This window comes from Cyprinus carpio, chromosome A8, assembly GCF_018340385.1.
Source record: "Cyprinus carpio isolate SPL01 chromosome A8, ASM1834038v1, whole genome shotgun sequence".
NCBI classification, from domain to species: domain Eukaryota; kingdom Metazoa; phylum Chordata; class Actinopteri; order Cypriniformes; family Cyprinidae; genus Cyprinus; species Cyprinus carpio.
In genome coordinates, this window is record NC_056579.1 from 81,489 (window position 1) to 96,623 (window position 15,135).

The window sequence follows — 15,135 nt, forward strand, 5'->3', positions numbered from 1 at the left end:
AATCTGCAATGTAGTTTTCTCCGGAGAGTGACCATGGATACACTGATTCCAACATCAACTGCAATCAAGAGAATATGGCAAGAGAACTTTTTTCTTTTGTGAAATGCAATATCATACTGTGTTCATGACAATTATGGCCCTGTCCCAAATGGCACACTTCCATGTGCACTTGCAGTCTTGTGGACTTAGGATGGTTGAACACAAAATAAAATATTTTGAAAATTGTTAGTATCAGAAAAGTTGTTGGGCACCATTGACCTCCATAGTAGGAAAAAAAATAGTATGAAAGTCAATGGTGACCATCAACTGTTCGGATACTAACATTTTTCAAAATATCTTATTTTGTGGTGAACAGAAGAAAGGTACTCCACAGGTTTGGAACAAGTGGTGGGTGAGTAAACGATGACGGAATTTTCATTCTGGAAGTGAACTACTCCTTTAAGTCCACGATTCCTCATTTAGCTTTCAAAAAAAAAAAAAAAAAAAAAACACTCCATTTTGCTAAAATCGGCTGTTCAAAATGGAGGTTTAAAACAACAAGGATAAAGATGGTGTGGTTTTTACAAGCCGTACGACATGAGATATTTCTTTTCGGTAAGGCGAAGCGCTCTGTGAACCGGTTGTGTTGTACTTTGAAAAGTCAAAACGCCATTAAAATAGAAAGTAAGATAAATATAAAGGGAACACTACATAAAGGGGGAGGTCTTGGCGATGAATCAAAAGTTAAAGTTAAAATCGTTAAATATTCTTTAAAAAAAAAAAAATTTGTTCACGAAATCATGACAGTTTTGAATGGCGTAGTTGGTACTTAAATTGGCGCATTCTTGTTCCTAACAGGTCTTTGTACACTGTTCCCATTCGGAAAAGCTTGTGGCCCGAGTGAATATAAATCAGCAGCTGGAGAATGTTGCCCCATGTGCAATATTGGTAGGTTCCTAATCATTAAGCACATTTTAAATAAGTGATTCTAACATTGATATAGTTTTACAACGTACAACATTTTTTTCATTCTATTTCGATAGATACCTAAAATCTGTAGTTACATGTACACCGGATGTAAGGAGCACGTTGTGACGCATTTTAAATACACTGTTTCATTTGCGATATATAAAGTTGTCTACACGGGGAGCAACTGTCTGGAAAATTTAGATTTTTTATTTGTTTTGGTTTCTTTCGTAAATTATATTCGATATGTATTTTATTAGTTTTATTACAATTTAATATTAATATAGGCTAACAATTTTAGAGATAAAATATTAATATGCATTTGTAGAAATAATCAGGGTTTATTTTATTTATATACAATTTTCCCCCAAAATACATTAAGATAATAGTTATTCACCTCTGCATTCGTAGCTTAAATCTTTCCTTGTACTCACCTTTGATCACTCGTTTTTCTTCTGGGTAAAATCACCTATTGCGCATTCTGCCTTCACCGTTGGCGAGGGATGTATCTTCTTCCTGCGCCCACCCATGTCCTGTCTGTTACGTAAAAACGCAAATCAAATAACCTGCCAAAAGTTATGACCTAATGATTTATATTCGCATCAACCACAGCATTTGAGATGAAAGCACGCAGAACTTGCTTCTCTGTTAAGGTCGATGGTGAAGCATGTTTTATTTATAGGGCTCCATTTGAAGCATAGGGTCAGAGTAAACGTGTTTTGTATAGTAATTGAATCTCTGCATGAAGTATGAAAACACTTAAGTGAAACACGTTCGATTATATATTCGTGAAAATATACAGACATATTTCTTATCATTATACAACATGCCTTGCTTACGGCCAGTGACAGTTTATTATACTTGTTAAATTCTGCCACCAGAATCACTTGTAACTGTATCATTTGCATTATTTCCTTACATGTCTGGTCTGGTGTCTTCCAACGCCAAGATTAAGAAGTAAATAACTGTTACTTTGTGTTGTTTGTAGGATCAATAGTTCTCAGGGACTGTAGTGGGGACTTAAGTACCACATGCAAACCCTGCACTCCAGGAACATTCATTAGTGAACCTAATGGCCTTCCTAAATGTTTCACATGCAGAAACTGTGATGAAAGTATGTATTTTTAATGTTTTTTTTTTTTTTTTAAACCTTCAGAATGTGTAATTTTCTTGTATTATTTATGTATGTATTGCTGTCCTCTTTTAGGTCAAGGTCTTTACATCCAGCGTAAATGCACTACAATACAAGACACCATCTGTGCTGTACTTGATGGATATTACTGCATTGATTTCTCAAATTTACAGTGCAGTCATGCTCAAAAACACAGTGTTTGCAAACCAGGACAAGAAACAAAAACACCTGGTATTGTTTCAGAATACTAAAAAAAAAAATTTTTTATATATTCCTATTAAAAAAATCCTACATTTTTCATGATTTAATGTTCAAAGGGATGGTTCACCCAAACAGGTGATTTTTTTTTTAACAATACTCTGTGTCTGCTTACAGGAACCAAGACATCAGATACAGTATGTGCGGACTGCCCTCATGGGTTTTATTCTCCATCAGGTCTGAACTGCACCAAATGGACAGAGTAAGTAAATATTATTTCTACTTCCTGCAGTATTTGCATTTTTATCTGCTGTTAATTATGTTTATTTTTTCTCAGTTGTTCATCTAGGAATGAAAGAGAGACAGAAAATGGCAGCTCTGTTAAAGATGTCACATGCATACCGAAAAGACGGGAAAGATATGGTCTCATTTTTGCAATAGTTTTAACACCATTATTCTACATAATTCTATACCTTGCCCCACAGAGCACAAGTGAGTACATGCAGGATTTATCTGAGTTTTCATTTTTCACACAGTGCAATCAGAATGGTTTGATTAAAGTAACCTGGATAGCAAATAACTTACCAAATGCTGGTGGTTTTGTTGGTGATTATTAAAATGAAAGATTATAATGAATTAATGAATTAAATCATTATTAAATGTTTTGTGATAAAATTGTAATCTTGCTAGTATAGAGATCAGCCTAATACATTTTATTTAAAAAGACTTTAACATCACAGAATCTTGTATTAGATTTAGTTATTCTCATTAAGCTTGTAAGTAGGGTAAGAAATGTTAATACATATAATAATAATAATAATAATAATAATAATAATAATAATAATAATAACATAAATAAATAATAAACATAAATAATAAAAATAATATACATAAAATGGCAATACACAATATACCCACAATTTAAGTGTTCTTTTAAGAAGAGACTTTTGGTTTTAAGAGTTTATTTTTGTTTGTTTGTTTGTTTTTTGTCCTGTTACAGAATGTACTAATTATGTTTGTGTTTATTGTACTATTGTACTATAATCACCACAAATAATTTCTTTTTTTATGTTTTATAGGTTGTAAACTTAAAGTAAGTCCTTTTATTTATTTATTTTAAATGTCATGTGTGATGCTGCATTTTTCAACAATTTAATTTAGGTTAATCTCCTATTACTACTGAACTATATATTATACTTCACATGTTTAATTCTTTAAAAATAGTTTGCTCTGTTATGAGTTCTTTGAGTTCATGAAAGTCTTGAAAAGTTCATGATAACGATTTGCCTCAATATTGACTGATGTTGGTTGTTGTTGCACTTAACAGCATCCTGTTGAAGAAACAAATCCAGCAATTACAACTCAACCCGAAAAGCAACACACCGTAAGAAGTAGACACTTTCTTCAGTCTAGTCATTCAGGTGACAAAGTTATAATAAACCTAATATGTGTACAAATTGTTTGTTGACAGGGAGGAAAATTTAGGAACAAGTTGATTCACAAGAATCTCAGTCACACCATCTGTTGTTTCTCTAGCAACCCACTTATTATAGGAGTGTGATGTTGCTTTCTTCTCCGTCTGCTGTGACCTTGACGTGGTGGAGAAGCTTGAGTTCCTCAGTACCTTGAGAACTGTGAGAGCAGGTTCAACCACACCAGTGTAAATCACATCTAGGAGGACAAACTAACAACAGCAAGCTTTTATTAGTTAGACAGACCTACTCATCCCTGACATGACAATAAATAGACTGCCTTTGAAATACCATATTGTAAGAAGGCCAACTACTTCTGTAGGGAGAACAGGGCTAGTGCACACTTTTTCTCAATGACTGTTTACAAAGGTTGTATTTCGAAGTCAACGTCTTGACTGCAAAAAGTGATTGATAGAACAGCTAAAATAGGAAAGGTCACATACACATACAAGTATCAGCTTACAAATCAGCCTCAATTGTACAAAAGTTTTATTCTATATAAGCACTATGTATTGTTGCATATTGTAACAATAGTGGTCTTAATACTTGACCTTATTTGAGCATTAACAAGAAGTTGACATAGTTGTCTTGATTTTTTTGTACTGATGATTACTGTTATAAAGGCAGTGCTGGTGAAACTGTGCTTTAACTGGATTTTAATGTTTATGATGACTGTTCTTAAGTTTTAATTCCAATTCTTTGTTTTTGTGTTGACTTTTTTTAAAGATTGTATTTTTTATGTTCCTTTGGTTTTATACCTTATGTCTGCGCACTACATCTAATTATCTAATGTTGTGGTCTTTTGTATGTTCCAGGGACAAACATAAAGTGACCTTAAACACTTAGGAAAAAATGGGCAGACATTATAGTGGCCACATTTACCAGTATCACACAGCCCAGTTAGAGCATTAGGTCAACCTTTAGTTGATCATCTATCAAGCTGAGAAACAAGTTGAAAACAAGTTGTGCTGGTATTCAAAACTACAACTGTTTCTCTGGATGTTGAACGTTCTTTAACAAGATCACTCAGTCTTTCCATCAGTCTTTAGTTGTGTTTAGTGTGCAGGTAAGCTAAGGTTGAATTGCTGCGCAAATGGCATCACTATGTTAAGCGATGAGCTTATGATTATCATTTGGTGTTATTGTTGGCCTAAGTGATCAAGTTTAATCTACACAATACATGTTTAACAAATGCTTTTTGTGTAGTACAAAGTGTTTTTGTATTTTTAATGTTTTTTTTATATTAGACTTTTATAAAACATTCTTATTTTAATGTAGCATAAATCATTAGAATAAACTGATGTGTACAATTACTATTACAATACAATATATTGTATTGTAATAGTCACGACCCCCTTATTTTTGGGGAAGTCATGGCCTAGTGGTTAGAGAGTTTGACTCCTAACCCTAAGGTTGTGGGTTCTAGTCTCGGGCCAGCAATACCACGACTGAGGTGCCCCTGAGCAAGGCACCAAACCCCCAACTGCTCCCTGGGTGCCGCAGCATAAATGGCTGTCCACTGCTCCGAGTGTGTGTTCACAGTATGTGTGTGTGTGTGTGTGTGTGTTCACTGCTGTTTGTGTGCACTTTGGATGGATTAAATGCTGAGCAGGAATTCTGAGTATGGGTCACCATACTTGGCTGTATGTCACGTCACTTTATACTATATTGCATTTAAACAATGCATTACAATGCATCATCTTGTTTGGAGCAACAGTATATATGCTTGGAAATAAAGCTTTGTTTCTTTAAGACCATATGTAGACAGCATTATTTCTAAGAATAAATTGTGAAGAGTATATTTTATTTCATTACTTTTTTATCCCCATTATTGGACACACTCAATTACCTTGGCAGGCAGTGATTATCACATTTCTACAGTGACATTAATTAGAAACTATTGCTTTTGAATGATGCTTAATCCAGTCCAACGTAAAAATAACACTCAGACAATCACCCTAAATAAAACCTTAACCGCATTACTTCAGACTTATGTGCCCTCTAGAAGCTTGCGTTCTGCAAGTGAACATCGCTTGATTGTGCATCCCAAAGAAGCACAAAGTCACTTTTACGGACTTTTAAATTAAATGTTCCCTCCTGGTGGAATGACCTGCCCAACTCAATCCAAGCAGCTGAGTCCTTAGCCATCTTTAAGAATCGGCTTAAAACACATCTCTTCCATCTTTATTTGACCCTCTTACTTTTTCATTCACTATTCTAATTCTATTTAAAAAAAAATAAAAATCTAACTACCTTTTTAATCTTTTTGTATCCTATTTTCTTTTCATTTATTATACAATTATAAAAAAGACCTCTAACACTAGCTTGCTCTATTCTTTTTCTATTCTATCTGTTTTCTTTTTATTTATTATATTATTTAAAAGCCCTTGCTACGTATACTGTGTTTAGGCTAACTGAGACTTGTTATAGCACTTATATATCATTGTTCTTTTGTTGTTTTTGATTGCTTCCATTGTCCTCATTTGTAAGTCGCTTTGGATAAAAGCGTCTGCTAAATGACTAAATGTAAATGTAAATGTATTAAATTGTGTTTGCTTGCCTAAACACATATCCAAATCATTCCCCCAATCTGGCCACTTGAAATACAAAATGAGTGGATGTTAAATCAGTTGTGGAACAGAATCCCTCTAAAGACTATGTCATTTGATTTCACTGAGACTGATTTCTGATGATGTTCCTTAGTCATCATTGGGTGTTTCAGTAACTCTTACGTTGATTGAGTTTAGTGTAATATGTCCATTACATATGAATAACACAACAGAACATTTGTTGCATTACAAAACATGCTGTACATTATAACTTCAAATAAAAGGTTAATGGCAAATCCAGTGTCTGATTTTCAAATAATTTGCACCATTAGGTATCTGATATAACACTTCCTGCATGTTTTTTGTTACAGTGTGATACAGCATGACAGCTGAGCTGAACATGGGTTTATACATTTAGAGGCTAAGAATTTTAAAAGTAAATAATTACAATTCTGAGCAAAGCAACTTTAAGGGATCTGAAGCATGAAAAAGCATGAAATTGGAACTCACTAAATAACAAGCAAGAATGCAAGCAATGTTTTCATAAAGTTTAATAGTTGTAGATGACTATAAAAATAGAATAATTAAACCAGTATGTTCATTTTTTCACAATGTAGAATATTTACTGGGTTCTTGAGGTCAAAAAGTTTCAACTAGACTGCAAACAAGGTTTTCCAAAAGTGCATTGAATTATTTACAGAATATAAATTATTTATGAATAATTTTTGAATTACTTACTGAATATATGTTATGAAATGAAGCTGTTGAACTACAAATTTAACTCAGAAAACAAAGTATTGATAAAGGCACATAAATCATACAAAGATGTGAAAAATGATATGATGACATCTAAAGTTGCTTAAATGTACTACAAACAATTATAAATAAGATAACACAATGCTTAAGAAGGCAAAGTCTGAATAAAACTTATGACAGATCTGGTAAACGTTAAAAAGGGAAAACAGTAAATAGTGTAGAAACAGTGTACAAACCATATACATTTTTTTTCTTGTACAATAATTGGTGGTATTCCCATTCATATTCAGTGTCATGCAGTGTACAGTCTCTGAAGTCTTTTAAATAGTAAGAGACATGACTAAATGTTCATGCTTCTTTGCATCCGCTCCAGCGCGGCCTCCTTCTCCTTCAGGAGATCCTTCAAACGTTTGATTCTCTCACGCCGTTTTATCTCTTCAGCATCCAGCGTCTCCAACGTGTAGAGTGACTGTGTTGGAAATTTGTCTATTTTATGACCTTGCTGTTTCTTAGAGAACGACACGCTGGGGTTGTCTGGTGCTGTTTGCACCTGGCTGGTGTCTTGCTGTGATGTTTCAGCATCTGTGTTGCTGCTTGTCATGTTACCACATTCTGTTCTGATTGAGGAAAGTTCAATCTGGTTGTTTGCAGTCCTGCAAACTGGATGAAGAGGAAGTAAATGATAACATATTCACTGAACTATTAGGTGAGGAGATGTTGTGTGACGTGTCACTAGTAGAGCTTTCTGACAGTGCTTTGTTTTTACGTGGATTTCCTGATGACCGTTTCTTCCCTGCTTTCTTAACAAGATCTTTATTTTGTTGGTTGAAGTTTCTGAGATTGGTGACTCTCTCTCCTGGGGTTTTATTCAAGCAGCTTTTTTCTTGTCCCTTGGTGTGACTCAACAACAGTACATGGATTCGGTCTGTCTTGTGAATGGAGGGATGAAGTGGCTTCTGCAGCCCCTATAACAGTCCCACAAGGACAGGCCGTGCACATCTTAACCTTTATAGAGCGCAGTGGGGTCTTCCTTGAAGAGGAAGGTGATAAAGGATGACTCGAAGTCTGTTTTGCTTTTTGTTCGGATGAGGGAGTAAGACAGCATGTGTTACCAGTACAATCTTCTGGCATTTCAGATTGCATTTGAACCTTATCGGCTGTAGATTCTGTTGGTGAACAGACCTCTTCTTGACAAGACAAACTCTTTTCCATGGGAACAACTGAACATTTAGAGGCAGGTGAAATGTGTGTGGAGTTTAGAGAGGGAATATCTTGACTCCCATCATGTTCCTGCTTTTTTCTTTTGACCTTCAGGCCTTCATCCTCCTCGGTTTTTGTGTAGGGAACCTAGCAATTGAACAAAGTGGCATTCAGTGCTGTTACTCTCACAGTATCTTCAATTCAATTCATGTTTATTTGTACAGGTCCTTCTCAAAAAATTAGCATTTTTTGGTATAAGTTTTTTATTTAGCATAATGTAATGATAAAAATTAAACTTTCATATATTTTAGATTCATTGCACACCAACTGAAATATTTCAGGTCTTTTATTGTTTTAATACTGATGATTTTGGCATACAGCTCATGAAAACCCAAAATTCCTCTCTCAAAAAATTAGCATATTTCATCCGACCAATAAAAGGTAAGTGTTTTTAATACAAAAAAAGTCAACCTTCAAATAATTATGTTCAGTTATGCACTCAATACTTGGTCGGGAATCCTTTTGCAGAATGACTGCTTCAATGCAGCGTGGCATGGAGGCAATCAGCCTGTGGCACTGCTGAGGTGTTATGGAGGCCCAGGATGCTTCGATAGCGGCCTTAAGCTCATCCAGAGTGTTGGGTCTTGCGTCTCTCAACTTTCTCTTCACAATATTCCACAGATTCTCTATGGGGTTCAGGTCAGGAGAGTTGGCAGGCCAATTGAGCACAGTAATACCATGGTCAGTAAACCATTTACCAGTGGTTTTGGCACTGTGAGCAGGTGCCAGGTCATGCTGAAAGCTTTCCATAAAGCTTTTCAGCAGATGGAAGCATGAAGTGCTCCAAAATCTCCTGATAGCTAGCTGCATTGACCCTGCCCTTGATAAAACACAGTGAACCAACATCAGCAGCTGACATGGCACCCCCCAGACCATCACTGACTGTGGGTACTTGACACTGGACTTCAGGCATTTTGGCATTTCCTTCTCCCCAGTCTTCCTCCAGACTCTGGCACCTTGATTTCCGAATGACATGCAAAATTTGCTTTCATCCGAAAAAAAAAGTACTTTGGACCACTGAGCAACAGTCCAGTGCTGCTTCTCTGTAGCCCAGGTCAGGCGCTTCTGCCGCTGTTTTCTGGTTCAAAAGCACACGCCTGTGCACGGCGGCTCTGGATGTTTCTACTCCAGACTCAGTCCACTGCTTCCGCAGGTCCCCCAAGGTCTGGAATCGGGTCCTTCTCCACAATCTTCCTCAGGGTCCGGTCACCTCTTCTCGTTGTGCAGCGTTTTTTGCCACACTTTTTCCTTTCCACTGAGGTGCCTTGATACAGCACTCTGGGAACAGCCTATTCGTTCAGAAATTTCTTTCTGTGTCTTACCCTCTCGCTTGAGGGTGTCAATGATGGCCTTCTGGACAGCAGTCAGGTCGGCAGTCTTACCCATGATTGCGGTTTTGAGTAATGAAACAGGCTGGGAGTTTTTAAAAGCCTCAGGAATCTTTTGCAGGTGTTTAGAGTTAATTAGTTGATTCAGATGATTAGGTTAATAGCTTGTTTAGAGAACCTTTTTCATGATATGCTAATTTTTTGAGATAGGAATTTTGGGTTTTCATGAGCTGTATGCCAAAATCATCAGTATTAAAACAATAAAAGACCTGAAAATATTTTAGTTGGTGTGCAATGAATCTAAAATATATGAAAGTTTAATTTTATCATTACATTATGGAAAATAATGAACTTTTATCACAATATGCTAATATTTTGAGAAGGACCTGTATAGCGCTGTTTACGATACAAATCATTGCAAAGCAACTTTACAGAAAATTAAGTATCTCCTCCAAAACAACTGAAAAATGTTTGACAAGAGAGAATCTTTGCATGATTTTTTTTTTTTTTTAAATAGCTTCATCCATCAATTAAATTAGGAAAGTGTTTTTTCCAAGAACAAACAAGCTAGAGCGGTCTTTAATTCATGAAAAAAAAAATTAATTTGCTTTTATTTTTAATATTTCCAGTTTTCATTTTAATTTTAGCTTACATTTCAGAAATTTTGTCATTATTAGTTTAACATCTGTTTAGCTTTATTTTTATTTTAGTTTTAATCATTTTAACTTATTTTCAGTTAGTCGCAAAGGCAGCATCTCTAGTTTTTTTTTTTTTATTAGATTTTCACCTAATATTCATATTTTAATTGAATTCAGCTTTTCAGCTTTTTTTTTAATCTTTAATAGTTTTAGTTAACAACAACACTGATTCAGAAATATATTAAAATAATGTCTTCTGTAATACACAGCCCCAGTCTGATAAACACTGCTGAAGGAAATATGTACATGCACTGTACATTACGACACAATTTGGATGCATAAATATGTAACTTACCTTCATCATTTGCTGTATTTTTGACTGCAACTTTGACTCCTGGATCACTTTACGAAGGCCTTCTAATGTGCGTTTGTTTATGATAAGTCTCTCTGTCAGTTGATCTGGCTTCATAGTCAGTTTTGTTCTTTGCAAGCAAATTTGTACATCAGAGGTGATGCCAAATTCTTTTCTTAGCTGACAGTCACTCTTGGGCTGACTCTTTTCAAAGTGCTGTGACAGAAGAGAGAAGAATGCATTAAATGTCAGCCTAGTGAAATTTGTTATTTCATTACAGCTCACATAGAACATGTTTAATTGTGGTATATTACCTTTTTCAGTATCATTAGTGGTTCGAATACAGGCACTCTGGGGTGGTTCCAAAATGCTGACAGTTTCAGCGACAGCTACATCATCTTGACATCTCGTCTCAGGTGGACTTCCACTCTCCACGTCTTTATCTGCCTCCATATTCACATTTTCAGAAAGGCAGCTCAAGTTCCTTTCAGCTCTTTCATTTCCCTCAACCTGCTCATCCATCATCTCCTCACCCGTTTTGGGCGAAGGATTATTCGGACCACCATCTTTTTCCATTTCTGCGTGTGCCAGTTTTTCCCCTTCGTTCTGAGAGACAGACTTTGTGTGTTGAACTTCCTCACATTTGTTCCGAGAGGCGGCTTTCTCCACTTTATCACCAGCACGAGTCTCTGACTTGGGTGGAATATATGACACAAATATTACATTAGAGTCTTCATCGCTCTCATCCACCTCTGTTTGACTCGGTGTTGGCAAATTTCCCGGGGCACCTCCCAGACACGTGGACATCTCCTCCTCATCATCACAGAGATCAATGATTTCACTAACATTTATTTTTGGGTCTTGCTTAGGAGAGTTTGACCCCAGAGCGGAGCTGGCAGGCAGGGCAGGAGAGGTGCTGACAACCCCCCTCTTACCACCTTCACTGATCATCACATCCTTGGCAATCTCTGAATTTTTCTTTGCCACAAAGTAGACCTTCCCATTGCACATGACCAGGGCATTGTCTTTGCCTGGGGTGATCTTCTCTTGGCTGGTCTGAGGAGGTGTAGGTTTGCTTGCCGCGATTTCATTTACCGTTCCGACTGAGTTGACATACTTGCCTGCTTTACTGGTGTCAGAGCTGACATTCGGTGTCATTACAGGTACAAGGCAAGGGGGCGGATACACCTGTCCCCTCCTGGACGACCCATTTAATGGGAGTGTTCCCTTCTTCATTTGTTTTAGGAACACAAACAGGCGTTTGCAAGTTTGCAGGGAGATTTTGAAACAGGGTCTTCTGTATTTGACTTGGCTTTGTAACCGAAACCACTTGCTGGTCAGAATTTAGCTTTACAGAGTTCACAGGGGAAACCAGCACAACAGTTGGCGGACCATTTTCAAGTTAAGGGTGTTACTCACAGAGTTCATTATCCGGCATATTTGATGGACTGTGGGAGCGCAGTGGCTGGCAGAGTCCTAACTTTAGCATTCGCAGGGATCTGCAGGAAATGACCGTTTGGGAGAACAGGTGACGACTTAACGGTAACAGGCAATGTTTGGACCGCCGCCATGACCCGTCCATTGGGCTGAGGAGGTAACTGGACTGAATACTGGGAAACCGAGTGTGTTGAAAGAGGAACATGCACTGGCTTTGGATTGTGAATAATGAGGTTACTAGTTCCACCGTGCTGAGTTTTGACAGCGTTAGACACAGTTCTGACCTGTGGCAAGGGTTTTTCAGGACATACCGTCCATCTGCTATTGGCTGAAGGGAGGGAAGCAGAGTCTGTGTTTGAGATGAAGAGGCAGCAGGTGGATGAATGGGTTTTGCATTGGCTTTCAGTTGTAGATCCACACTGTCTCTTTCTGCACTAAACTGTGTCTGATAAAAGTGTCCATTTACTTTCTGGACAGGAATCAACTTCATGACATTTTTCCCATCGGGTCCCACTGCAGGCATTGCTTGGTAATAGACTCCTGTTCCACTGGAAGATGGAGAAAAAATTATGCATCAAAATTAGCTTTAATATTCTGTCAACTATGAAAAATACTATACAAATCAAAACTAACAAGGACTGAAAAAAAGATCAAACTCTATTATACTAGAAAAAAACACACACAATCACACATACATTATGTATAATGGTTTTCTATTTTAATATACTTTAAAATGTTATTTGTTCCTGTGATGCAAAGATAAATTTTCATCAGCATCATTACTCCAGTCTTCACTGTCACATGATCCTTCAGAAATCATTCTGATATGCTGATTTATTATCAGTGCTGGAAACATTAATATTTTTTGGAACCTGTGATACTAAAAAGTTAAAAAGAACAGCATTTATTCAAAATAGAACAATAAACACTACCGTTCAAAAGTTTGGGGTCAAGTTGTTGTTTTTTTTTTTTTTTTTGAGCGAAATGAATGCTTTTATTTCATGGCTTTTATTCAGCAAGGATGTTGTTAAATTAATGTTTTTTTTAAAAGTGACAATAAAGACATGTTGTTAGAAAAAATATATATTATTTAAATAAATGCTGTTCTTAACTTTATTCATCAAATACTCCTGAAAAAAAAGTACACAGGTTCCCAAAAAAATATTAAGCAGCATAACTAAGTTTCCAATATTGATAATAAATCAGCATATCAGAATGATTTCTGAAGGATCATGTGACACTGAAGACTGGAGTAATGATGCTGATGAAAATTCAGCTTTGCATCACAGAATAAATTATATTTTAAAGTATATTAAAATAGAAAACCATTATTTTAAATTACAGTTTTTTTTTGTTTTTTTTTCCGTATTTCTGATCAAATAACTGCAGTCATGAAGAGCAGAAGAGACTTCTTTAAAAAACTTTTGAACAGCAGTGTGTGTGTGTGTATATATGTATATGAAAGTGACGTGACGTACAAGTATGGTTACTCAGAAGTCATGCTCTGCAATTTTACCACCAACCCATCCAAAGTGCACACACACAGCAGTGAACACACACACACACAACCGTGAACAGTGGGCAGCCATTTATACTGCAGCGCCCCGGGGAGCAGTTTTGGGGGTTCAGAGCACCTCAGCCTCCTTTTTTTTTTTTTTCGTGGTATTGCCGGTCCGAGACTTGAAAACCCACAACCTTAGGGTTAGGAGTCAAACTCTCTAACCACTAGGCCAACGACTTCCCATATACATACACATATACATTTCTACAAAAAAAGTTAAACATTATGAAACAGTTACATAATAAACTGTTTTCAACATTTATAATAATAAGAACTGTTTCTTGACTACCAAATTATCATATTAGAATGATTTCTGAATGATCATGCGACACTGAAGACGCAAGGCTAATTGCTGGGAATAAATTACATTAAAATACAAAACCGTTATTTTTTATAATTAGAAGAATCCCAGTATTACTGTTCATATTGTATTATTATTTATTATTTAAAATAAATTGAATCTTTAGAGAGCATAATATACTTCTTCCAAAAACATCTTATTATAATCCCAAAACTGTGAATAATAATTGACGCTTATGGTTTGCATTATTTAGAGAATGTTTTTTTTTTTTTTTTTTTTTTTTTTTTAATCTGTAACGTTAAGCATTCCTCTGTAATCGACCAATGTCATATTAATTTAATAGATAAAAAATCAAAAATAATGGATGGAACACAAATGTAACGCCGTAACGTTACTTCTCCAATGCCAAGTAAGTTAGCCTAGTTAATATTCAAGTGTAAAATTGTAGACATTAAACATCTTCTGAATATTTTATTTAACAGATGTAGTCTGTCAGTCATCTGTCCACATAATTTATTGTGCAATTATGTGAAACCTTTTTTTTTCGAAGAACTCGAGTTTCTATTGAGGTCTTTTTAAAAAATTTGTTCCGTCCTGTTTTTTGCGCGTTTCTCTGAGGTAACGTTTAACAATTTCGCTGGCGACCACAAGTCACCAAAAACAACTCGCCATTTTGGATAAGCTTACAAAAACGACCGAACGAGAACACACACGCGGCTGTTAAACGCGTAGACGCAGAGCTACGGACGAACTTACCCCCTCCATCACGATTATCTGTAGGCATCACACCTCAAAGAACTATCTTTGTCGGAGATATTTTTCTTCAGCACACATCGATTTTTATTATCCACCAACTTGAAAACAGCTCTCGACTCACACCGGAAAATAACGTATATCAAAATAAAAGACACCCTGAAGCCTCTGAACCGTGAAAGGAAGGAAGGACGAAAAGAAAAAAGAAAGATCCCAGGCAAAAAAAAACGAGAAAAAATAAAGAATCAAGGCAAAACAACTAATGATAAGGCAAATGATAAATCAAGAAAAAACGGGACGTGCGAACAGAGAGAGAGAGAGAGAGAGAGAGAGAGAAAGCCAGCTGAGCCTTGTCTCTGAAATGACTTTACAATCCAAAACCCCCAGCTAGACTAAATCCAATCATTAAAAACACAGAAATGGAGAAAATATCTGAAACATTGTGACAGAAGC

General features: G+C 36.1%; 1 protein-coding gene and 1 pseudogene across 1 annotated transcript; one reads left to right on the forward strand and one right to left on the reverse strand.

Moving 5' to 3' along the window:
- The first annotated feature begins 477 nt into the window (after positions 1–477).
- On the forward strand, positions 478–3,939 carry LOC122145983 (tumor necrosis factor receptor superfamily member 14-like). Its single transcript, XM_042763003.1, has 9 exons — positions 478–594; positions 838–927; positions 1,934–2,059; positions 2,153–2,308; positions 2,453–2,537; positions 2,613–2,767; positions 3,355–3,368; positions 3,603–3,659; positions 3,829–3,939. The coding sequence occupies exons 1-9, from the start codon at positions 549–551 to the stop codon at positions 3,937–3,939; spliced, it is 840 nt and encodes a 279-aa protein (XP_042618937.1). The 5' UTR covers positions 478–548.
- A 2,891-nt stretch (positions 3,940–6,830) lies between these two features.
- On the reverse strand, positions 6,831–14,723 carry LOC122134178 (annotated as a pseudogene).
- Between the last annotated feature and the right edge of the window lie 412 nt (positions 14,724–15,135).